Genomic DNA, 24,396 nt, shown 5'->3' with positions numbered 1-24,396 from the left:
GTGCATTTCTCCTCTCTAATCCTTCTGTAAAGTCTGCTCGTGTATCAATACAATTTAGCTGGTTCCTGTTTAAGGGTATCTGTACAATTCCTATTTTTGCTCTTTGAAAGCTCTGGCCTGATGATGGTGGTAACTAGAGATGCCCCTTGGCCAGGGGCTCTGCTGCAGCTTCCCGAGCGCGGGTATTGACGGTGCCGGAAACGCAGCCGTCTGCGGCTTCTTGTCCTTCCCGAGCTGTTATCAGTGGGAATAAGCGGAAACGTGGCTGAAACGTGACGTGTCTGCCCTGATGTCTGCCGGCCTTCTCCAGACCTTCCTCGCGACCTGGGGTTTTCGGCCGCTCTTTGCTAACTTGTTTCTTGTTGGCTGGTACCCGCCGCAGCCTCCCCAGTGCTGGGAAGGCTGGCAGGATCACCTTGCCGGCCTCTCTCCAAGGTCACAAGAGAGGTCACCTCAGCCCTGGGGTCCCTGGTGCTCCCCTGCGGCTGCAGCAGGAGAGGTGCTGTGTGACCTCAGAGCCCTCCTCTGATCTACTGATACCATCGCACCCTTCAGCATTCTCGTGGCCTCTCCCAGGCACGGAAACACGTCCAGGCGTGCCATCGGCCGTGCCGTGCCACGCCAGGACGGTCGGAGCTGTCCCCCCGCAGCAGCTCGGCGTCCCCGGCGGGCCCCGCTGCGCTTGCGCGGCAGCGCGAGAAGTAGGGCACGTCTCACGGGAGCCCGCGCGCCCTCCCTCCCGCGCAGGCGCGCTCCCGCCGGGGCGCTGCGCCGCGAGGCGCACGCGCAGAGCCGAGGTAAACACCACTCCCCACCCTCCTTCCCCCCTCGGCGCCGCTTCCCTACACAAACCCCACGGCGCATGCGTGCTGCCCCGCTGCCGCTTCCCCCTCAGTCCCCGCGGCCCCTCGCGCGTGCGCCGCGGGCGCGCTCTGCATCCCCGCGCAAGCGCCCTGAGGCCGCCGCGGCCTCGCCCCTCCCGCTGCCGGCCCCGCCGAGCACGCGCAGTGCGCGCCCTCCCGCGCCCCGCGCCTGCGCAGACCGCGCGCGCCGCCCGCCCGCCTCATTCCCTGAGGAACCTCCCGAGCCCCAGCCCGTTGTTCCCGCTCCACCGGCGCGGTCCCGGCCGCCCGCGTCCCTCGCTCTCTTCCCGCCGAGGCAGACGCTTCCCCTGCCCCCGCGGCGGTCCCGCGGAGCGGGGCGGCTGCGGGCGGAGCGGCGCGGACCGGTTGGGGCCGGTTCCCCGCGCAGGCGCAGCGCCCCGTAAACAGGAAGCGGCGGCGGCGGCCCCGGAGCGGCGGAGACAAAGGGGCTGCGGAGCGGGGACGGCAGCGACCCGGCTCGGCTCGGCCCGGCCCAGCGAGCGGCGGCGCTGGCGGCGGGCGGCAGGATGGTGCAGAAGGAGGGGCAGGCGGCGCTGGAGGAGCCCCAGGGCAGTCCCAACCCGGCCGGGGTGCCCGGCGCCCCCTTAGAGCCGCCGGGCGCCACGGCGGGGCCGGTCCCGGGGGGCGAGGAGACCGACACCGAGACGGAAACCGCGCTGGGCTCCCGCCGCTTCCTCTGCGGAGTCGTCGAAGGTGAGAGCTTTCAGAGGGGGTCTCCCCTGGGAGACGGGGTGCGGGAGAACGGGGGGTGCGGTATCCGCGGGAGACGGGGGGTGGGCTGGTCCCAGCTGGCTTTGCTTTGCCGTCTCCTCCCCCGCCCGGAGGAGCCCGCTCGGCGGGGAGGTGGCGTGTGGTTCTTGGCCGGGACTCCGCCAGGGTGGGGAGGAGCCGCGGCTCCCGGGCGGGGCTTCTGCCCCCGGGGCTTGTGCTGAGCGGGGAGCGCCCTTTGATGGCAGCTGTGCGGCGGGGCGCGGGCAGGCCTGGCACCCAGCGCGCCGAGGATTCCTCACAGCGGCTGAAGCAGCGCTGGGACTCGCCTGCTCGTACGTGTCTAAAGGGGGAAGTGGGAGAGAGCAGAGCTACCGCGCGATTATCCCGGCTGGACGTGCTCTTCCTGCGCTCCAGAGGCTCACGTTCAGCCCTGAGTAGGGAATAGGTGATTCCGTGGACTTCTGCTCAGTAATTAATATTAAATGCACCTTCTTCTCTAAAATGTTTTAGCGTATCATTTTAAATGTAGAACGATCCTCTGTCTTTTAGCACAGTTGCACCATTAAAAGGTTTAAGTTGTTCTTGAAGCTGCAGAATAAAGGGGCTTTTTGCAGTTCTCAGTAATGCATTTCTGACAGGTCAGTCAAGGTAGATGGTTGAAAGTTAGCAGGAAAAATGGTTTATTCCCAACATAACAGTTGGTTTTATATTGTTTATTTCCCGTGGTCACATATTATTTTTGTACCAGTAATGATTTTCCAGTAGGAAAACAAAATTATTAGCAGATGGAATGGAGAGGAGAACAGGCAGTTAATCAAAGTCAGCATTTGCATTGCTTTGCAGACTGTTTTCTGTTCGTATCTTAAAAAAAAAAATTAGTCTTCTGTAAATATGACTGAGAGGTGAAATGGTAGGGCTTAAATACAGTCAGTCTGGAGAAAAATGCCTTTCTTTTGCTAATAGACTTAATTCTGTGAAGGTAGATAGCAAATTGAGGGCTTCTGAGACACATAACAATGAAGTAAAACACAGATTGTAACAGCATATTTTCTCATGTTCCCGCTGATACACCTGGAACATCACTTGTTCGTCCAGGTCTCTATTGGAACCACTGAGAATACTGTAATAAATTTTCTTGTCATGTTAGTTACACCGTTGGTTGCCTCAGCATATATTTTGTTGCAGGTGTTCCTGAGTGTGCTGTGCACAAAACAAAGCAAGAAAATGGCCCCTGCCCGAAGAAGCCGTCAAACGCTGGTTAGGAGTTACCAGTCTAACAATAATATGTGTACAGGGAAAAAAAGAAATAGGGGAGTGTTAAAAAAAAGGGGAAACAAAAAACCACTACCAGCAGAAAAACAGACTTGTGTTGGAGGAGGTAAATGGTAGTGAGTGAAAACATTTGTCTCATAGTGACTCAGGGGATTTACAGAGTTAAGAGAAAAACAGGAATTAACTTCAGAAGTGTAGATAAATACTTAAACATAAAGTAGTGGTTAACACAGACTAAGGTGTGGTGAGGTTACAGTGCTGAGATGGAGAATTTGGATCTTTGGTAGAAAAGGCAGAGAGGGCAGTTGGCCAAATACTGGGTGTGCACTCTAAGAGTTGTAAAGAGTGTATGCCACTTACCAAATTCACTGTTTTGCAGAGTAATAATGTCTAAGAGATTGTTCAATGCAAAGCTTTGGTGCACTGCCTCTAGGATGTCCTGACTTGTGGTGATGGAGAGCGTGGTAATGGGATGAGGTATTTTGGCATAATCTGTTGACTTTGTATTAACCTGACACACAGTCCTGAGGGAGTAATACAAAACTAGGTCGATTTTTTTTAGTTAGACAGAAAGATCCAAGAATTGTAATTGGCTGGTGACAGTAGTAACCTAAGAAATGTGGTGACAGATGGAAAAGTATTGCTGCAGATTAGCCAGTTCTGTTCAGCCTTATTTAATTAGTTTTTGATAACTGATTTTCTTATTTTCTTTTTTTTTTTCCAGTAGTAGGCTGTGTTCTGCTTTAGGCTTGTAGGTCTGAAACAGTAGTATCATAACTAAAGCAAAAGTGTCATGAACAAGTTATGAGGCATAGGAGATATTCTTTTAGTTTCACAGGATTTCACTCTTGTGAGTTCCTGAGCTTCCTCAGGGCAGCATCAATCAGAGTTAGGAAACTATAGTGAAAATAAGAAATTCCTTCTGAGTGAAGTAAACTGGGAGAGGTCTTTTCAGACCTCTCAGCTCTCTCTTGTTGTTCCCTGTTGCACTGGGCAGTTGTGAGGAGCAGTTGCTCAGTTTTGCCACGTTGTGGTGCCAGGCAGTTTGAGATCACTCTTAGAATAATTCTTAAAACTTGAGCCTCTTGCTTTAAGCTTTTTAAAGACCATTGTACACTTAGCATGTAACTGATATACAATATATTAGAAATGTCTTCAGTTGCATCAGTTTGGAGTTTCGGAAGGTAGAAGGGTGATTGTGACCTCAGGGAGACTGAGTATTTACAGATTTACAAGAGTAAATAGCTTTGGAAATGAAGATACTGTTCACCTTTTGAACTGGTGTTCTATGGGAACTTGTGAGCTTTGTGTATTAGTAGTATCATTCATCACTGAGTGGCCATGCTGTTTGAAAATAAGAGCTTATTAAATTTCATGTTATTTTAGTCTCTGGTCTTTGCAAGCTGAAGCTTTGTTTTGAAGTGCCCACTTGTGGTTGAACTGTTTGCACATAGGTCTAAGTGAGTTGGCTTGACTAAGAGGGCATTGAGAGTGCTTTTTTAAAGTATTGTTTCTAGAATGGAAAGATTAGATTTAAAGCCAGAAGCAGTTGCAATTTCCATGGAATTGTATGACTTTCAAGACACTCTAAAATCACTTGGGTAGATGCTTTAATATATGATTAGTCACAGACATAGTATTAGCTTCTAAAATGTGAAAATGGCCAAGTAGGATATCAGTTTGCAACTTAATTTTGACAAAGATCCTATTAAACAGAATAAAAGAAATTAAATCCTAAGCATTTTGTTGACTCAGTTGCACATTTTTTTTTAATTACACATCATCTTCTGCAGTATGTATTTATATATTCTGCCTATATAAATCCTAGCCTGTACCATCAGTTAAGCATTTTTTGAGCTGGTAAATATTTTCAAGTGTTTTCAGTGCTCACCTTAAAATCAAATCTATTTTGTAGATGTCTGGAGTGGTAGTTTAATTAGGTCTGCTGCTATAAAAATGCTGACTTGACTTGTTAAGGGCATATGCTCAGGAACACAGTTTGTATTCTGAAAATTATTTGCTTCAGTGGCCAAAATGATAAGATCTTAGATCATAAGAAATAAAACAAGTTATAATTGCATTTTAAATTTAGATCAGTTTAGCTAATTACACTTTCCTCATGCTAACTATTTTTTTCCCTTTCTGCTTTGGGTAGCTTTTTGACAAATGTAGCAAAAGAGGAAGAAAATGGTGGATTGAAATGCAAAGTTTCATGAAGCAGGCATAATCTAACTGGATAATTCTAATCTTGTTGCCCATAGGATTTTATGGAAGACCTTGGGTGATGGAGCAGAGAAAAGAACTTTTTAGAAGGCAAGTCATGTTTCCTCTTACTGCAGCACATTCCATCAGAATGTAATCATAAACTTCCACTTAAGTCTGGAAAGAATTATTGTTCTAACCTAGAGCAACTTTCTGCCCAATATCTGTATTGTTGGGATTTGTATTCACCTTTTTATCTCGCATATACCAAATTTGTCCAATATAATTTGTGCTGAAAGTTATTGTGACTTAATAGTATAACACAATGTTCAGTGAAGAAAAGAAATATTAGATCGAGTAAAAGAATAACATGAAGTAAAACACAGAATTCCTGAATTTGTAGGCTATTTGAAGACTTTTTTCCTGTGTTTTTAGGCTTCAGAAGTGGGGACTGAATACATACCTGTATGCTCCAAAGGATGACTACAAACACAGGATGTTTTGGCGAGAAATGTACTCTGTGGAGGAAGCGGGTAATTGCCTTTATTTCTCCTCTGTGTTTTCTATAAGCAGATTTTTGAATGATTTGGTTATTGCTATGTATACTTGTGTGTGTTTAATCACAGTAGCCATTCCCAAAGGTGACTGAAAGCCTCTTTTTAATACCCTGCAGGTGTGTTTATGGGAGCTTTGGAACAAGCATGGATTTACTTCTTTTAACTATAACTGCAGATGATTTCTGAAACTGATTTTAAGGCTTTGTCTTATAAGATTTTTTTTTTTTTTTTGGTCATGGGAAAGGTTGCTTAGACTTACTCCTCTGGCTCTTGAACATCTTTTGAATGTTTTTTGAAGTAGAAATTATTTGCTTGAGAAAAGGAAAAAAAGATTGGAGGGCAAATAGCATGTCCCTTTATGTGATTCATTAAGTCCTTGTCTCAATGAAAAGAGTAACTGTTAGAAAAACAGCTCTTGACCAATTAGTCAGAACATAAAAGATCTGTTCACGCTAGTGTGAGTTTTTTTTATCCACCTCTGGCATTTATGGGATTTATGATGCTTTATTAGACTGAAGGAATTATAGTTTTCCTTGGGTGAGGGGAAAAATTATACTCTCTTGAAATTAAATAATCCTTCTTGGAGGCCTCTTTGAATCAATGCAGAAAAATAAAGGATACTGCAAGGTAATATCTAATAACAGCAAAGTTTGTTAAGTATGCTAAAAATAATTCTCTTTATTCATTCTATGAAAGATTCAATTGCAAGTTTGTTTCTTAAAGCAGCTACTTCTGCACATGTTACGCCCCACCTTTTCATGTGCCCAAGCTTCAGTCATATGAGTAGTGCGTGAACCTCTGTCACATGGGGTGATATTACTGCAATAAATTGTTAGTATGTGTGGAAAAAAATGAGTAATAATTCTAGAACTGTTCATGTAGGTACTGTGGAAGCAGACTATATCCGTATTTGTCTCACAGCATTGAGATAAATTTTTTTTTAATATTTATAAAAATTTTAATGATGAAAATGAGAATACAAAGACAGTTGTTGTATTCCTTTTGGCATAATTGCTGAAAAATCTTCCAAATAATTAGGTATTCTTTGCTATGTTACTTTCAAGAAATTCCAGCAATTCTTTTTTCTAATTATGATAGAAGAGGTATCTGCACTTTATAATATACTTTAGATGATGCCTGAGAAATTTTTTAATTGAGTCCTTCTGAAATATTTTAATTTCCAGAGCAGCTAATGACTCTAATATCAGCTGCACGAGAACATGAAATAGAATTCATCTATGCAATCTCACCTGGACTTGACATCACTTTCTCCAATCCTAAAGAGGTATCCACATTGAAACGTAAGCTGGACCAGGTAAGGATGACACAAACTTAGCACAGTTCCAGTGCTGCTTAATTTGGAAGCTCCAATTCCTTGCTTGCTCTTGCAGCTTTCCACCAGCTTCTTGAACCTTTTCAGCACTGATGTTAGTTTGGGTATCTCTGAACGATTCTAATGGACGTGTTCAAGTTACATTGCAGAAGCAGCCAGTGATAACTTTGATTAAAAAAAAAAAATCCTCATCTTCTATTGGATGTTGAAGGCTATTTTTGTCTTCAGAGTGTTTTGGAATCTTGAAGCCAAGATGCACTGCTAAAGCAAGAATTATAGCCCACAATAAATGCCTTCACAGACCTGACATGCACATCTTCTTTGTTCTCCTGACTGACTCCTCTCCTTTATCCAAGAGCTGTTACAGAATTAGCTTTTTTCCCAGCTGTCCATCCTGTGAGATCAGCTTTGGATGGTTAAAACTGGAACAGATTGCAGGTCTTTAAAGGTCTAATCTTTGAGAGAAGCAGAGCTCTGGGTCAGAGACAGGCATTCATTGTGAATACAAACCGAAGTCTGTCTTGTCTCTACTATATCCCCATTCCTATAGCTGTCTCTAAGGTAGATTAGATCTAATCTGTTTGATTAAAAGAAGCAATAATAATTTAACAAATTAAACATTTTACTCTTGTCTCTTGTATTAGGTTTCTCAGTTTGGCTGCAGATCTTTTGCACTGCTGTTTGATGATATCGATCACAACATGTGTGCAGCAGATAAAGAAGTTTTCAGTTCTTTTGCTCATGCTCAAGTCTCAATCACAAATGAAATTTATCAATATCTAGGAGAACCAGACACATTCCTTTTCTGTCCTACAGGTAATACAAGCAGGATAGTTTCATTCAGCCTTAAAGGAGGGGGACTGTTACCTTACTGTTTGAAAACCTGGTTTAACATTTGATAACTGCCTTAAGGAGTATTTTGGGGTTGATTGAAGAAATTGATTTACAAAGAAAAGTTTGATTATTCAGATGTATGCAAAGATTTTTCCAAATTTATAAACCTCTGAAAAGCTCAATGCCAAGCAAATAAGGTGGCTTGATAGAACAGTTCAAGAAATTTGAACTGACAGACTTATGGAAATTTTTTTTTTTCCTAACTTGAACTGAAATCTTTGCTTCTTGAATTAGCAGGTTGTTTGTTTCTAAGAGTATTTTTAAGTAGAGGTAGTCTGTGCTTATGACTGTCACTGGTTTCTATTTTTAATAGGATTGCTCGCTTCACTAGTCACTGAGTCGGTTTTTTTATCAAAAATTATTTTTAGTTTATCATTTTACACTGTAGTATTGTGGTTCTGTTGCAGACCTTAACTTTAGAGACATATGTTCCAGTGTTAAGGTATTTGCACTTTGTAATGAGTAATGCGTCTTTTCTTATTCTCTTGGATACTATCTGCTGTAACAGGCCTTGTACTTATGGACTTGATTAATTTTTTCCTAATTTTGACATTTGAGCAATTTAAAATAATTCTCTACCATTTGTTTCTGATATTTATTTTGAATGTCATTCATAATATTCTTTTTATTTATACTTTAGACTTTTGGGCCTTACTTGATTAATTTTATAAATGTTTTTCATTTCCAAGGGTGGCATTCTCTCAATGTGTTTGTAGGACAATTTGGTATGTTGTCACACATGTGCATCCTTCTAATAACAGTGACATTCTCTTTTCCTGTGCAGAGTACTGTGGAACTTTCTGTTATCCAAACGTTGCCCAGTCACCGTATTTACGGACTGTAGGAGAAAAACTGCTCCCTGGAATTGAAGTATTATGGACAGGTAAAGATTGCTGGCTTACTTCTTTTATTTTGTTGGTGTTAAGTATTTACTTGTAAGTATTTATTAAAATAAACTGTTCAACTACTTGGGGGTTGAATCTTCAAATATATGCAAAGCCCTCTGATCATCCTATTTGCTGCTTAGGTCCGAAAGTAGTATCCAAAGACATTCCGGTGGAATCCATTGAAGAAGTTTCTAAGATCATCAGGAGAGCCCCAGTTATCTGGGATAACATTCATGCTAATGATTATGATCAAAAGAGGCTTTTTCTTGGGCCTTACAAGGGTCGGTCAACTGAACTCATCCCTCGACTAAAGGGTGTTCTGACCAATCCAAACTGTGAATTTGAAGCCAATTATGTTGCCATTCACACACTTGCGACCTGGTACAAGTCTAACATGAATGGAGTGAGAAAAGATGTGGTGATGAGTAAGTATGCATAACTGTTTGCTAGATCTATGCTTAATAATATAAATCATACCAATTCTCAATGTTTTTAATGATTTTATGTCTTCGTCACCAACTTTTTCTTCTTATGATCACCTAGCCTTTTCTGTTCATAAGTAAATGGCAATTGCCTGAAAGATAATGATATTGCTTTACTGACTTCCTGGGGCATATCTGTAGCACATGGTATCCAAGAATTTCTTAGTCTGGAGAGGTTTCTGGAGTGGTTAGGTAATTAACACTCTTGGAAAGCAAGTTTAATGCCCAAGTTTGAAATGTGTCCATGAATATAATTTCAATGGAGTAGAAGCAGTTCAGATCAGAAGACACCCTGAATGCCAGGGTGTCTGGTTTCTGTGTCGACATTGGTGGTGACCGTAATTTTAATTTCTTTTCTAATTAGAATATAGTAACTTTTCCTTTTTGTCAGGTAAGCCCCTGAGTTACTGAATGCCTTGTCTGACATCTCTTTTTGCTATTTTAAATTAAACTGACGTGATAACTTTTAAAATTTGTCTCTGTAGCTGATACTGAAGATAGCACAGTATCGATCCAGATTAAATTGGAAAATGAGGGGAGTGATGAAGATATTGAAACAGATGTTCTCTACAGCCCACAAATGGCCCTGAAGCTGGCCTTAACGGAATGGTTGCAGGAATTTGGAGTACCTCAGCAATACAGCAGTGAGTATGATTTGGTATCATTCTGGGGCTGGTAGAAAAATGGTGTTAGATGTTCAGTATTTGTGTTTAGATTAAAGATATTTTACAGATCCTGGCAATTCGTACATTTTGACCGGAAATATTTTCTGCCTTAGTAATTGGGGAACCTTAATTAAAAAGTAAGAATGCTTGATGTTCTGCAGTGTGCTTGTAATGCTCTGACTGATCAACAGAAGCAATCTTGATGTATTTTCTTTTGGCATTTCTGATAGAAGGCAGGAAATTGCTAGAGCCAGTTCTTACTAGGCTTTAGTGGAACCTGAGAGATTAGGAAGTACAGTGGGGATTTTTTTTTTGGGTTGATGTTAGATTGTTGTAAAAACTAGTTCTGGTCCTGAAGACTCTGTGTTCTTCCAGTTGTTTTAAGATAGTTTTACTTCCCTGAGTTTTTCTGCATAAATCAGCCGAGTTCCTTCCAGCACTCTACACCTTTTTTTGTACCAATGGGAGCTTGGGCTATATCTTGAGTCTAACAACCTTGGTCAGGGAGGGTGAGTTAGAGCATGTTGTCCAATGCCAAGACTGTAGATACAGATACAAGATTGTAGATACCAGATACAAGATTGTATCTGGTAAGGTTTTGAATGTCTCAATTTTCCCCAGGTTAAAGACAGTTTTGAAATTGAAATATTTAAGCATCAGCTTATCATATTAAGCTTTTATTATGAACTGTCCTTTATATTCAAATACAACTTTACCAAGTCAGTTGATACAGAGAGAAAAATAGTTACTTGGGGAGCTTTTTATTCTGATGACATAGTTAAAAATAAGTGTTAAATTTCCTAACTTTTTCTTCATCCTATTTTTGCTTACCAGTTATGTGGAAAGGAAACTTGCAAAACTCAAAGTCAATAGTTAGAGTTACATTGACAGAAGTGAACAGGCAAAGTACCAAAAGGAATCTGTCCTGATGGGATGCTATGGTAACAACATCATCCATCATTTGCAGGAGTTGCTGATTTGAATGTTAGTTGGCAGATATTGAAAACTATACTTTTTTCTTATTCTCAGGTAGGCAAGTGGCCCACAGTGGTGCTAAAACCTCTGTAGGGGATGTAGGGCCACTGGTGGCACCATCCTCTTTAAATGCAGCAACAGTGGTTACCACAGTGTACCAGGAGCCCATCATGAGCCAGGCTGCGGCACTGAGCAGTGACTCACCGGCCTTAGCCAAGGAGGAGGAGAAGAAGCAATCTGATGAGGAACCAATGGACATGGTGGTGGAAAAACAAGATGATGCAGACAAGAATGCAAACCAGATACTGACAGATATTGCCGAAGCCAAGATGGCAGAGGAGCTGAAGCCAATGGATACAGATAAGGAGAGTATAGTTGAGTCAAAGTCTCCAGAGATGTCTATGCAGGAAGACTCTGGTAGTGACATTGCACCTATGCAGACTGATGAGCAAATTAACAAAGAACATTTTGTGCCTGGGCCGAATGAAAAGCCTCTTTACACAGTAGAACCAGTGACTTTAGAGGACTTACAACTTCTTGCTGACTTGTTTTACCTTCCTTATGAACATGGACCCAAAGGTGCACAGATGCTGAGGGAATTCCAGTGGCTTAGAGCAAATAGCAGTGTTGTCAGCGTAAATTGCAAAGGAAAGGATGCTGAAAAAGTGAGTGCAAATCTTGTTTCTCTCCTTTTATGTCAAAATCCCAAGCAATTTTATCTGTTGTCTATAATAGAGACTGGTGTTCTACTTAGGAGAACTTGAAGGTAGTGTATAATGAACCACAGGTCACAGTAATTTTCATTCCTCCAGTGGAATCTACTATTTTAAGCCCTGTAGTGCCACATAGCTATGAAGGCAGTCTAGTATCTGCATTTGACCAGTGTTCCCCTGTAGTGGCCTCACTTCTAATAGCCATAGAGACTATCTGTGTGTCATGTGTGGTGTGGTAGTCCATCCTGGTAAAATGAAGTAGTGAATTGTGTAGTCTTTCTCCATCTTTAGAGTACCTCTCCTCTCTAGGAGCCTGTGTTTGATCTTGTGGATCTTTTTCATAGATAGAAGAATGGCGTAGCCGAGCAGCCAAGTTTGAAGAGATGTGCAGCTTGGTGATGGGCATGTTCACTCGCCTCTCCAATTGTGCCAACAGGACAATCCTTTATGACATGTACTCCTACGTCTGGGATATCAAGAGTATTATGTCAATGGTGAAATCTTTTGTGCAGTGGTTAGGTAGGTGCATTGGGAGCCATTATAATCCCAGATAGCTTATTTTTTATGTGTGTTTTTAATTAGCCCACGGGGAAAACTGAAGTATTAGGTGAATGTTTCTTGGACAGGGGGGTCTGGTTTGACCCTGTTTTAAAGATTTTCCTGTCCCGCTATTTGAAGCAATGCTTGCAGTGAGTTTGCTTTGCTATTAAAAGTGAAGTCTGCTGGATGCTTAAGATTGGAGACCTTGATTTTCTTCTTGGGCTAATGAAACTTGAATCTCATCTGACACGTAAGTGTTGACTTTAACTTATTCTTGACTGAATGCACACTGGACTATGCCACGTAACTCCTTGGATGCCCCACTGTATGATTGGAAATGACACTACGAAATGTGATCACATCAGCCATCTGCTGTTTGCTCTGTCTTGATAACATTATTGCTGTCTTCAACAGACCTTGCAATGGGCCTGGCCATGAGGAAGGTGATCCTCCCAGCCCCTGTGCGCATGCGAGCTTTAGCATAAGGCTATTCTGGTGCAAAATAATTTTCTTTAAACACTTTCCAAATTGCTGATTTTTTAAAAATTTTTTAATCTATATTTTTGGTAATGGATGAAAATTGTGGAGCTCTCTGGACAGATTTAGTCTGAGACTTAAAATGATCTTGAAACAGTCTTTTTTTTATGTGCGGCTTTTTTTTTGTTTTGTTGTTGTTTTTTTCTGCAAGATTTTTGGGAGATCCTAAGTTGGCAGATAGCACCAGCATGGCCTAGGTAATTCTAGTCATCTCATTTCACTTTCAGGTTTCAATCCAACTGTGAGGAATATGCTGTGGAGTTGCTTGACATACACAGCAGACAGCAAAGCTGATGGTCCCAAGTCACACTTTCTGTAGCTGTCACAAACCTCACAGTGGCTAACCATTACACAACCTTGGTCTAATCCTAGTGTTTGGATTGTCTTTAAATTATAGTCTTAAATACTGACAGATTTAAGCAGGGACAGAGAAGACCTGTTAAATCATCAACTAGGTCTGTTCCCAACAGATTCCTGTGTTTTGTGCTTATTAAATATCTGATCCCTAAACTCATAGTTGATAAAGAAGAGAGCTTTTAAGACTGCCTTCTGCAAAGCACAGAAGAAAACCTAGTGGGGGGAGGAAAACTCAGCAGCATTGTAGTTAGTATGTTAACATTTCTCTAACAACTTCATGCTGATTTAAAAGCCATAGTTTGTGCATTTTTAAGTGTAACACATCTCCTTCAACTTCTGTATTCTTGCTGTATGTTGGCCTTTAGCTAGACAGAATGCTCTCTTCTTGATAATTTAATCTACTTATAGCTCTAGGCCAAAGCTCTATAAAGGGAACAATGGTTCTTGTAGTCTTTGAAAACATCAAGGGCCCAATGCAGATTGCATTTCAGAATTATCAGACTATGTACTAAATTCAACTGAAATTGTTTTCAGTGTCCCTGTAAAGTTGGGTTCGAGTCTCTAAGCGCCTCAAATATTTGGAGTAGTTCACAGTAGAAGCCAACTCAGTAAACACCAACTCTGTTAACTTTGGTACTGTTCTGTTCCAGTACTCACACTACTAGTTGAAAAATTAAGGGTTTTTCACATGTACAGTTTAATATTCTTACACTAACAGTGCTTCTGTGAAAGGGGCCATTTTTGTCTTCAGCTTGTGTTTTATTGCTAGTGTATATACAGAGTGAAGGTCTTTGATAAAATACCTCATTATATAAAGTCAAGTACATTACAAATCCAAACAAGTTAGTTTTCACAATGGTGTGCTCAATGGTCCACTGGATGTTCACTTTCTTAACCTCTCCTCCCAAGTCCAGCTAGCATTCAGTCCCTTAAATTAGTGTGGCTGTACAGTACTATGGATTACTAATGACTTCTATTGTCTTCTTCCCCGTTGTGTACAGATGGGAGAATCCTCAGCACAAGTTTCTACTGCTATTGGATGGACAGCGCCAGATGTTCACAGCGCGTCGTCATTAATTAATTAAAATGGAAAGGTTTTGTCTGTGAGGCAGCTCAGATAGATTAGATGTACAACAGGCATGAACTGAAGTCACATTTGCGCAGCGACTAAGGCATTAACTATGTTTTTCATTTATACAGCTCTTCATTCACACAGCTCTTTACTGTAATAATTGGAAGTGCTAGTTAAGATGTAGTCTCAAAGGACAGACAGATACTGTCTTCCAAGTTATTGACTAAATCTCATTGGAAAGGATATATTCTTATGTGAGAATTCTAAAATATGGGAGTAAACAAATTTTGAGTTCTGGTGTTTGGATTGTTTCTGAAATTTACCATACTTAGGGTAGTTTGTATTTAACCTATATTCCTAAACTCGCATAAATGTCAAACTTGGCACACTTTGGGACTCTCTGACTAGCACAACATACTTGTCTGTACTGATTGATCTGAGGCTGTTACTTGAACAGGAGGTAGATTGCTGTCCACAAAAGGAAGAGTATTTGCGCTGCTCCTCTTGTCAGAAAACTAGGCAGGTATTGAAGTCTCCACTCTAGATACCACTTGGCTTTTTTTTCTCTCCAGAGCTGTCATTTATGTTACTTGGCAAAGGCTGCAGTGCCTTGCTGGTAGAACAGTGTTAAAAATCAAACAGCCAATGTAAGCTTCTTTCTAAAGCAAGTGCAAGCTACAGCTAAGCACTGCAATGGACCTGCTGCTGCTGGTTGAGCAGCAGGGTCCCTGGTGCATCCAGTATGCTTATGGAAATAAAAATCAAGATACAAAAAGCAAAGCTAGTAGTGGCCACCAAGGTGTATTAGTTAAATTGTGAGTTCATTCCAGTTAACACTACTTAGCTTTTTAATGTGCCAACAGTATTGTGAAGGTGTGGCCTGGATTATGTAAATCCGTGTAGTCTCTTGCAAGAATGCTGTTTCATACAGCTGTCCTGGCTGCCTGATCTGTTCCAGACTGTTTACATATATTGCTAGTCCTAGTTTTCTGACAAGATTAGAAACAATCAGTACTAAAATGTGACTTCAGAAAGGTCCATTTTTTTTTTCCAGGGGCTGTGATAATGGCATTTGTTTGATCTAAAAATTTATGGTAGTAGCTATTGAGCCATGTAGCTTCCAAGATGTCAGATTTTCATAGATTAAATTAATGTTTCTGACAAAAATACCCCCCAAAAAATGTACAAAATGTGTGGGAAGTCTATGTAGTTCTGCATGGCATCATTCTTATGCCTTCTGGTGTAGAATGAAGTGTGTAGCTGAATTCTCACCTGTTACAGGTAGTCAAAAATTTGAAATACTGCAGTTAGTGGACAAGCACAAAAGCTTTATAAATGATACATTATTACAGCCCCTCCCCCTCCCCAAGCCCTGGATTCTAGCTCAGTTAGAGAGCTTTTTCCACAAGTGTATGTTAGCTTTTTGGACATGTAAGACACCCAGGAAATCCCCCTTCTCGTAACATTCTCCGCTTGGATCTGATCTCAACAGGGTGTCGTAGTCAATCTTCAGCACAGTTCTTAAGTGGAGACCAAGAACCCTGGGCCTTTAGAGGTGGTCTAGCAGGAGAGTTCCAGGTATCAATATGACTTCACAACTGAATGACATTTTCTTTGTTTTATGAGAAACCTTTTGTTGCACATCAGAGGTCTGGAAGGATTGGTCTGCCGAAGGCTTTCTGGTCCAAAGCCCATTAGCCTTACAGCTTGGTTTAAAATAATTTTCCTCCCCTTTCTACAGTAATTTCTCAAGGAGATGCTGCCTGTCCCACGCGCATGCGAAGCGCAGCGGCTTTAGTTGTACATTTCACATTGTTTCTTTGCAGGTCGCACAGCATTTTTACCTGCGCCCGCAATTGCACAATGCGCGCATGCTTGTCTGCCAATGGGAATTCCATGAGCAAAAGGAATCGTCGTCCAAATTTTGGTTCCTCTCAAAAGAATGCTGTAATGTGCTTTATTGCGAGGGATTCAATTGGCAAGTGTTCCTAAATCGCTGTTTGTACCATGTGCAGATTTGTTCATGGATTTTTCAGGCGCTATACTTTTCCCCCCTCACAGGTGCTCTGCGCGCAGCAAATTGAATCAGCGCATTGCTTTTGGGATAAAGCGTCTCCTCTGGCCAGTTAACCCTCTTCAGACCAAACCTTTCCTCCTGACATTCTGTGTTCTTAGACAGTGTAGATATGATTGGTAAAAAGTTTTTAAAGCAGTTAAGATTAACAGACTCTTAATGTGCTGTTTCAATTGCATATTTTAGAACACCAATTGGATATTTTCTATTCAAATAAGGTCTTTGCATTTGTAAAGCATACCAACCCCACTTTCTTTTGGGGTAGCAAGTAGCAAATGTTATTTTGGGAGTCTGCAGTGCACACCCAAGAGTGATGGGTTTTGTTGTTCATACAGTTATATTAAATATTTTGTTTTCACAGCGTTTGCTGCCTATTGATGGGGCAAATGACCTCTTTTTTCAACCACCTCCATTAACACCCACTTCCAAAGTGTACACCATACGACCCTACTTCCCTAAAGATGAGGTAACTGCTTTTGACACTTGTCACTTTTGCTGTTTGTGATGCACTTTCTTTCGTGGCAGCAGTGATTAGTGCTGAGTCCCCTCTTCCCTAATGAATCAGGTGTCCTGCTATCTTGCACAAGGCACAAATGCCAGCTCACAGGAGAACTGGGGTTAAGTAATATGCCTCTGGTTCAGCAGCATGCTGTGCAACAGTATGTGTATGCCCACATCTTGATACCCAGCCTCCCACCCCCTCACCCTTTTAAATCTGTGAGTGCCTTCCTTATTTATGAAAGACAAGTTAAATTTGTTCAGCTGGTAGAAGAATTCTTGCAGCAGGGAGACATCCAATGAATTAACCTTAGAGGGTGGGTGTATATGCCTGTTTCAGTCAGTGGTTATTGTGGTACCTGCTGGTATTTGCGGAGCTGTATAGGCAGAACATTGATGCTGCATCTCAAAATTGAGCTGAAAAATGTGATCATGGTTCAGCCATTCATACCATTTTAGTTAGAGTTGGAAACTTTTTGGTCTGATTTTGAAAGACTGTCAAATCTGCTTTGGAGTGTTTGATACTTTAAAATCAGGAAAAATTCATTAGTCATTTTTGATTAATGCTTTTTACCTTTTCTGTTTTCTGAATGCATCTGTGGTGTAGTTTCCTTCCTATTAGCTTGGCATGGAGAATGCTTGAGGTATCAGCCAATAGTTAATTAACTCTTTATGGATGCAGCTGAAACAATGTAGGGATTAATGCAGCTTGAAATCTTGTTTTGGTAGGTACACTGAGATGAAACAGGAGTTTCTAGGTTGAGTTTGCAGTATTTCAAACGAGTCAGCTTCGAAGCCAGTCAGACATACAAGGCTGACACATGAAGACTCCATTTCTTGCCAGTTCTAGGCCAGCTCTATCCTGTGCTGTTCTCACGAGCAGTAAAGCAGCCTTTTCCAAACCTTCATGCAGGACTTGATCTAAGCTGACTTGTTCTTTTGTAGAAAATTGAATTGATGTTTCTAAACCACCTTAGGAATTAGAGGTGCAGCTAAGCATGCAGTCATAAACACTATTTCTTCTGAGGAGTTACCCTTTAATTAAAGGAAGAAAGTATCACATGCCAAATGAAAAGCATTTTTGTTAAAAAAAAAAAAAAGTTGAAGTTTCTTATTTAAGATGTGGCTAATACAAATTTGCTCTTTTAAAGAGATCCAGGTGAAAGCCTTTTAAAGTGCAGGATGTATCTGTCCTTTGCAGAGGTTGAGTTGCTGTACTCGGAACATCAGAGGTTTTGTAAAGGGACTTTGTAGCAATGGTGGTGATCTTCACTGAGTGTTTAGTACCTAACCATCAGAATTAATCTTGTGCTATTACAAGAGCAGGAGATAGACCTCCAGCCTTTCCTTCTCAGCCCTTCAACTTAACTGCAATGTTTTTTGAAGGCAACTTTGAGTTACTTTCAGGGAAGAGGTGGAGGGAGCGCCATCCTTTTGCATAGATGGATACTTTTGATCTCTGGTGACTCAGTGCCTGGCAGTACTAGGTTACAGTGCAGCTGCTAATGACATACTCTCTTTTGAATGTGACTGCTAAGTTGAAATCATCTCTTTTTTCCTCTTAGGCATCTGTATATAAGATCTGCAGAGAAATGTATGCTGATGGAGCTGATCAACCCTTCCATAGTTTACCAGATTTAATTGGAGACAAGTATGTATTAGGAACGAGTGTCCTGCAGAGGTGGTTCTGAAGGATGAAGTCCTGACAGTGTATCTAATTTGAATTTTTAGAATTGTGTGTGGGAAGAATACAGAAAGAACATTTGAAGTAGATAAAATAATTTACTCTCAGGAAATTGGGGTTTTGGTTTCTTAAAGAGACTGCTGACAGTTATGTCTCAGTTCATGTGCTGGTTGCCTGTTGTGAGCTGTTAGAAAATAAATTTAGCTGAAACCTCTGTATTAAGAAAGGTGTACATCACAGTATCTTAAATAAGATTTTGTGAAAGTATATCATGAGTGTCCATAGTCTGTAGTTACCCTCTGGTCTTTTTTCTGAACTTCTGTAGTTCTTAGAATAGAATTGACAGGTTTTTGAGGTGCAGTCTCTCAGCCAAGTGCCCCAAGTTTTTTCTGAAGTACATGTAGAAACTTTTAAAAATTATAAGCAATGATAGATGAAGTTTTTAAAAAACGGGGCATTAAAAATTAACTGTAAAATTAGCTACTTTGAGTGGATTTTTTTTTGTCTCAGGTGTTTAATTTAGATAGAATTTTATAGAGAGTCTGCTCTGAGTGACAGGAAGGCAGTTAAAAAGGATGTGTAACTGGTATCAAACAATACCCAAAGGCAATTATGAAAACAAGGAAATAATGGCAGCAGAGCAACTAAGAGCAAAAGCTGAAGAGCAGTGTGTATGGAATTAAACAGTGGAATCCTGAGGTGCAGATATTGCTTATAGCTGAGTTTTGATAGCTGATCAGTCAGTTAGTGCTTTGTTGGAACTAATTCCATGACTGGAGGACTCACTTCTTTGCTTGACTCTGGAGGCTCCTCTGTGGAACCTGAAGGGCATACTTGGTCAAACAGACCTTCTTTTGACTGAATTTTCACTTTTTTTTCTGCAGGTTAGTTGGAGGTCTGCTCACCCTCAGCTTGGATTACTGCTTTGTCTTAGAAGATGAGGATGGCATATGTGGCTATGCTTTGGGAACAGTTGATGTAACTCCCTTCATTAAGAAATGCAAAATGTCTTGGATCCCTTTCATGCAAGAAAAATATACTAAACCAAATAGTGACAAGGAGCTGTCTGAGGCAGAGGTTGGTATAACCTGTGAGATCAGAACTGTATGCTGGAATATTTCCAAAGTGGGTCTTTGTTTTTTTGAGCTCACATGAAATTCAGTTTTTTCACCTTTCTGAAGACTTCGAGCCTATATTAAAGCATCTGATGTATCAGAAGGAGATAGTAAAATTATTCATTGCCAGTCAGATACAGCTATGTGCTGTAATACACCCATGAGGTGTACGTTAGTAGTAATCAATGCAGTAAATGTAAAGCACCTTCATCTAAAGAAAATTACATTTTGAAAATAAAGTATTGCTCCTGCTCTGTTCTACTGCAAAATGCAGTATTAGTTTCCCCATGCTGCAGGTAGAGCACTGAAAGTCTTACCAGTTTAAGTATGGAAAAGAAATTGAAGAGCACTTGGTTTTGGTGTGAAAATGTATGAGCTATTTGTGGAGTGTGACAGCTGTAAATGGTGCAAGGCAGAATAAAACTGCCCATTAAAAGGGCAAAGAAAAAAAGAGTATCTGTATGCAAACTGTTGGTTATGTGTTGGCTTATGTTTTCTTTCACTTGAAGTATGGGTCACTGAGAAGGAGCTTTGCATGCCTCCTTTGGTGGTCTGAGAAGCTTTTCTAGCCAGTCTGTTTGTCTAGAGTACAGACAGCAATTCAGCAGATGAGGAACTAAGTGGCCATCAGAGGTGTAGCTGAAAAGCCTGCTGGTTTGGAGGTGCACTCAATGTGCAAAGCAGTCTCCCCTGATAAAGATGAATGAAAATGAAAAGCTGGATAATTATTAAATACCTGTTTCTAATATTCTTTTCAGAAAATAATGCTAAGCTTCCATGAAGAACAAGAAGTATTGCCAGAATCGTTCCTTGCTAACTTCCCATCTTTGATAAAGATTGATATCCACAAAAAAGTGACAGATCCAAGTGTGGCCAAAAGTATGATGGCCTGCCTGCTCTCTTCTCTAAAGGCTAATGGTAAGTTTCTTGCACTTAGAATTCCTTGTTTTCTAACTACTTGTCATATCTAGGGTGCAAGGCAAACTTGGGAAGATTGGGGTAAATAATTACAAAAGCTTTTGAACAGCTAACTTCTGCTGCTGCCTTGAAAAAGGAAGCTTTTCATTTTAGCCATTTATCCTCTAAATTATAAGATAGGCAGAACTGAGGGAGCAATTTGGCACTGAGAGCACACATCTTTACATCTTGAACACTGCACAAAAGTCTATATTTTTCCTGCAGGCAGTGCTAATGATGCTTTTTTTTTAAGTATGGCTGTGTGCACTGGTGGGTAATTACCAAACCTTCAGTATGGGAAGTGCTTGGCTGCCTGCCCTGACTGTGCACCTCACACTCACACTTCTTTTGTGCCACTTGGTGCCCTCTTGCAGTGCTGTTTTTGGAGCCAACATCAGATATTTTTGTGTGCAGTGAAAGGTGTGTAGAGGGTTTGTTCAGATTGATGGATGCCTGCAGTGTGCAGTCCCGTTAGAGGATGGTCAGCTGTACTGCCATAAATCTGGACTCTTGGGCACTATGCTCCATGTGGAATTGGATTTACCTCATAAAATTGGTGGGAACTCTAGTAATATTTGATGTCTGTGCTTTTTATGGTAACTCTTCTCCTACAGTATTTTGTTTCTTTTCTTTCTTCTTCAGGCTCCCGTGGGGCTTTTTGTGAAGTGAGACCAGATGATAAAAGAATCTTGGAATTTTACAGCAAGCTGGGTTGTTTTGAAATTGCTAAAATGGAAGGATTTCCAAAGGATGTTGTTATCCTTGGAAGAAGCCTTTGAAGTGCTTGACAGTGAACTGTTCTAGTACTGTAGACCCTTAACAGCTGGGCAGGTAGTGGTGGGGATCTTCATATGGTCTAACTGCACAAAGCCAGCAATAAGCCAGCTTGGTAAAAGGGGCTATGCGAAAATCACCCATCACACATTCAGACTGTAATTTGTTGGAAGGGGATAATGCTGCTGAAAACATAGTGAAACAAAGAGAAACCCTGTCCTCTCCTGGTCCTGTGTGAAGTGCCAAGGAATCTTGCATGGGCTATAGCTTCTCAGAGAAATCCCTCTCAGTCGGTGCTGTGGTTGACGACAGTTCTCTGCGTTCAAGTGTCAACAGAAAATTGATCTCTGGCAGAATGCCTATAAAGATGCAGGTTTTTTTTCTCTGTCATAGAGCAGGATGTGCAATTGGAAGTTGCAGAAATGGGAGGGGTTGCTTATGTCAATCAGCATTTTTAAAGATAAGTAGTTACAGTTCTATTTTTTACTACCTTTTTGCTTGTTGATAAAGCAATGACCCCTTGTCACTTCTAATGGCCATTGGTTCAAGCTTTGTGTTTTGTTAGGGACAGATGTGCAGTGGTCTGTGGCAGAAGTCACTCAATGACAAATTTGTAAATCTCAGTGTATATAAACTTAGTTGTATGCTGACTAACTTTTTGTTTACTGGTTTTTGTAACTTTTTCTTTTGAAAAGTGAAATGGTATAGGTCCAAGATGACACTTTGGAAAAACCTGAAACCACAATCGAGAACAAGTCTGTCCTCAGCACTGACCTTTCTTACTGTGCCTCATATCCAGGGCTAGGTACTGACCATCTTAGGAAAGGGGAGCAGATCCCAACTGACCCTTCCTTCAGATAGCAGTTTGTCACTGCTTGAGAGTATCATTCTCCTGAGACTGAAACAGCAATTCACAGGATGCTTTGCTGAACCCGTTAATTTTGGTAATGTTCACATGGGATTATGGATGAAAGATGGTGAGAAGGAGAGAGAGCTGGCCCACAGCTGGGATTTGTCCTTGGAAGAGTCACCATGTTTCAAAGCCTGTTCGTACTTAGTTTGAGTAAATCAGGGTCTTCAAGTCCTGCACATTTGTATCAAATAACTTTTCTATAAGAAATGCCACAATAAGCACATTTTTACACATTATTTAAATGGTTATATACTTTTAAATGTTCCAAGAATTTAATGTTTTTACCCAGGATGGACATGCCTGGTGGTGGGATGGAACTGGCGTCATATGGGACCTGGTAGTCAGGTAGTTGGATCATTTAATGGAACTGATATTTTACAGTAGTCCCAGTGTCCCACACAGGTGATTGGACAATGATATGCACTTTGCAGTACTTTGTTTCTTCCACCTGCTGCCATAAGCTGTCTATATCTTATGTTTAAATTTTCCTGGGGTTTTTTCAGTGGTGCACAAAGGAAGCTTGGTTGCTCTTACAAGCCTTCAGCTGCATAGAAGTTGATTTGCAACCTGTAATGAATGGCATTAAGATTGCAGTAATGCTCTCTGCAACCTGTAAGGAGATGCTGTGTTTGGCCTTCTGGTGCAGTCTTGTGCAAGATGGTTTTGTTTTTTTTTTTTTTTCTGCAGAATGTGAATGATTTTTAATGCGGTAGCGAAGTATTTAAGTTGAAACAAGTTCATTTCATTTTTAGAAAGAGGTATGGGGTTGTGCTGTGGGATTTCATTAAGTCCAAGCTGAATGCCACTAGTTTTTATACAGCTTTGAGTGCATGTTGAGTAGCTGATACCTTGATTTACCAGGTGGGAGAGTTTTGTTTCTTCATGGATACCCGACTCGACTTATTTCATCTGGATGCATAACATTACGGCATAGGATGCTTGTGGCCTTATTTCTTGGCTTTTAAGGAGTTGCCACATTTTCTCTTCCTATGAATTTGTTATTATAGAAGTTAATTGTCTAAGCCTATGGAATGTCAGGCCAATACCATCATTCTAGGATTGTAAAGTGATATGTTGACATATCTTTCATGGTTATGAATTTTCATTAAGGTTGGAATGCCACTTTCATTAATCTGTTTTAGATCAACAGTATCTGTAGCAGAAAAAGACCTGTAAAACTGTATTTGAAGACCATGCGAGAAATAGAATAAAAATTGAGAAATGAATATAAATAAATGTGTATTTTGTGTATGAGCTGGTCCAGAACCAGAAGTGGTTCAGCGCTGTACATTACATCACACTGTGTTTGATGCCCTTGGAATCAGCTGTCAGAGACTTGTGTTTGGTTTTGGTGTTGGCAGCTGTACATACACAAAATTTAACTTGGGAAGATAAAGACTGAGATACCTAAAGCAAGTGGCGTCCTGCTTAGAGCGACAGCTAATAAGCAAAGGGATGGGCCAGGGGTATGAAAAGGAGTCACTTCACAAGAGTTTGTCCACCTGCTGCACAAGTGCACTCACTGGTGGTGTGGTTCAGAAGCTGTACTGTGTGGAGAATAGGATAACATACAAACCAAGCAGGGAAGTTACAACGTGAAAACTTTTCTTGTGGCCCAGTAAATGTTCTCTGTTAAATCACATAGGTGATTGTTTTCTTAAAGCCTATTTCATGAGGTTAGGACAGACTAGTCTCTGTACAACACATCTTGGCCTGGGAAAAGGGATTGGGCTCTAATGTTGCACCAGACTTTTCCTTTAAGGGAGCATAATGCAGCAATGGATGCTCCTGCCTCCATCGCTCCAGGGTGGTGGCTGCAGACAGGTCAGGTAGGGTCAGGTGGCTGCGCAGAGCAGCTGCTGAGAAGCACATGGGTGTGCTTGTGTAACCATTGCTGCATGAGCAGTTGCTTCTTTCTGGGACCTGGTTCAGCTTTTCAAACCTCTTCAGTCAGGTTTTCCCTGAACCTACTCCAGCTCAAGCAAAGCAAATGGCTGGCTAGCAGAGGTCTCTGTGGTAACAGCAGAGCCAGGTTTGTCCCCAGAAGGCACTGTGAGCTCGTTGTTAGTGGGGTTTGTTTTAATTTGGCTGCTCCTCTGCAACACAAACAGACTGCTTCCCCTTCTGCTTTGAAAGGCCGGTCCAGCCCTCTCCTCCTTACGTAGATTTTGAAGTAGGATGTTGCCTTCTGTGCTCAAACACTCCTAAGCTGCAGTCCCCCGTGTCAGGTCACGCTGCTCTTGACCATGCTTAAAGGGATAGAGATGAACGGGTCCTGCTGATGTGGTCCGCCCTCGATC

General features: G+C 41.5%; 1 protein-coding gene across 1 annotated transcript; it reads left to right on the top strand.

Annotated features, from left to right (window-relative positions):
* Positions 1–1,141: 1,141 nt before the first annotated feature.
* OGA (O-GlcNAcase) lies at positions 1,142–23,322 on the top strand. The gene is made up of 16 exons (XM_053948792.1): positions 1,142–1,577; positions 5,129–5,180; positions 5,505–5,602; positions 6,811–6,941; positions 7,604–7,775; positions 8,638–8,736; positions 8,881–9,165; positions 9,708–9,866; positions 10,917–11,527; positions 11,920–12,094; positions 15,574–15,659; positions 16,517–16,621; positions 18,219–18,304; positions 19,222–19,414; positions 20,211–20,370; positions 21,052–23,322. The coding sequence occupies exons 1-16, from the start codon at positions 1,391–1,393 to the stop codon at positions 21,186–21,188; spliced, it is 2,736 nt and encodes a 911-aa protein (XP_053804767.1). The 5' UTR covers positions 1,142–1,390; the 3' UTR covers positions 21,189–23,322.
* Positions 23,323–24,396: the final 1,074 nt, after the last annotated feature.

This window comes from Vidua chalybeata, chromosome 8, assembly GCF_026979565.1.
Source record: "Vidua chalybeata isolate OUT-0048 chromosome 8, bVidCha1 merged haplotype, whole genome shotgun sequence".
Lineage (NCBI taxonomy): Eukaryota > Metazoa > Chordata > Aves > Passeriformes > Viduidae > Vidua > Vidua chalybeata.
Note: the sequence above shows the minus strand (reverse complement) of the source record. Positions and strands in the feature narration are given on the sequence as shown.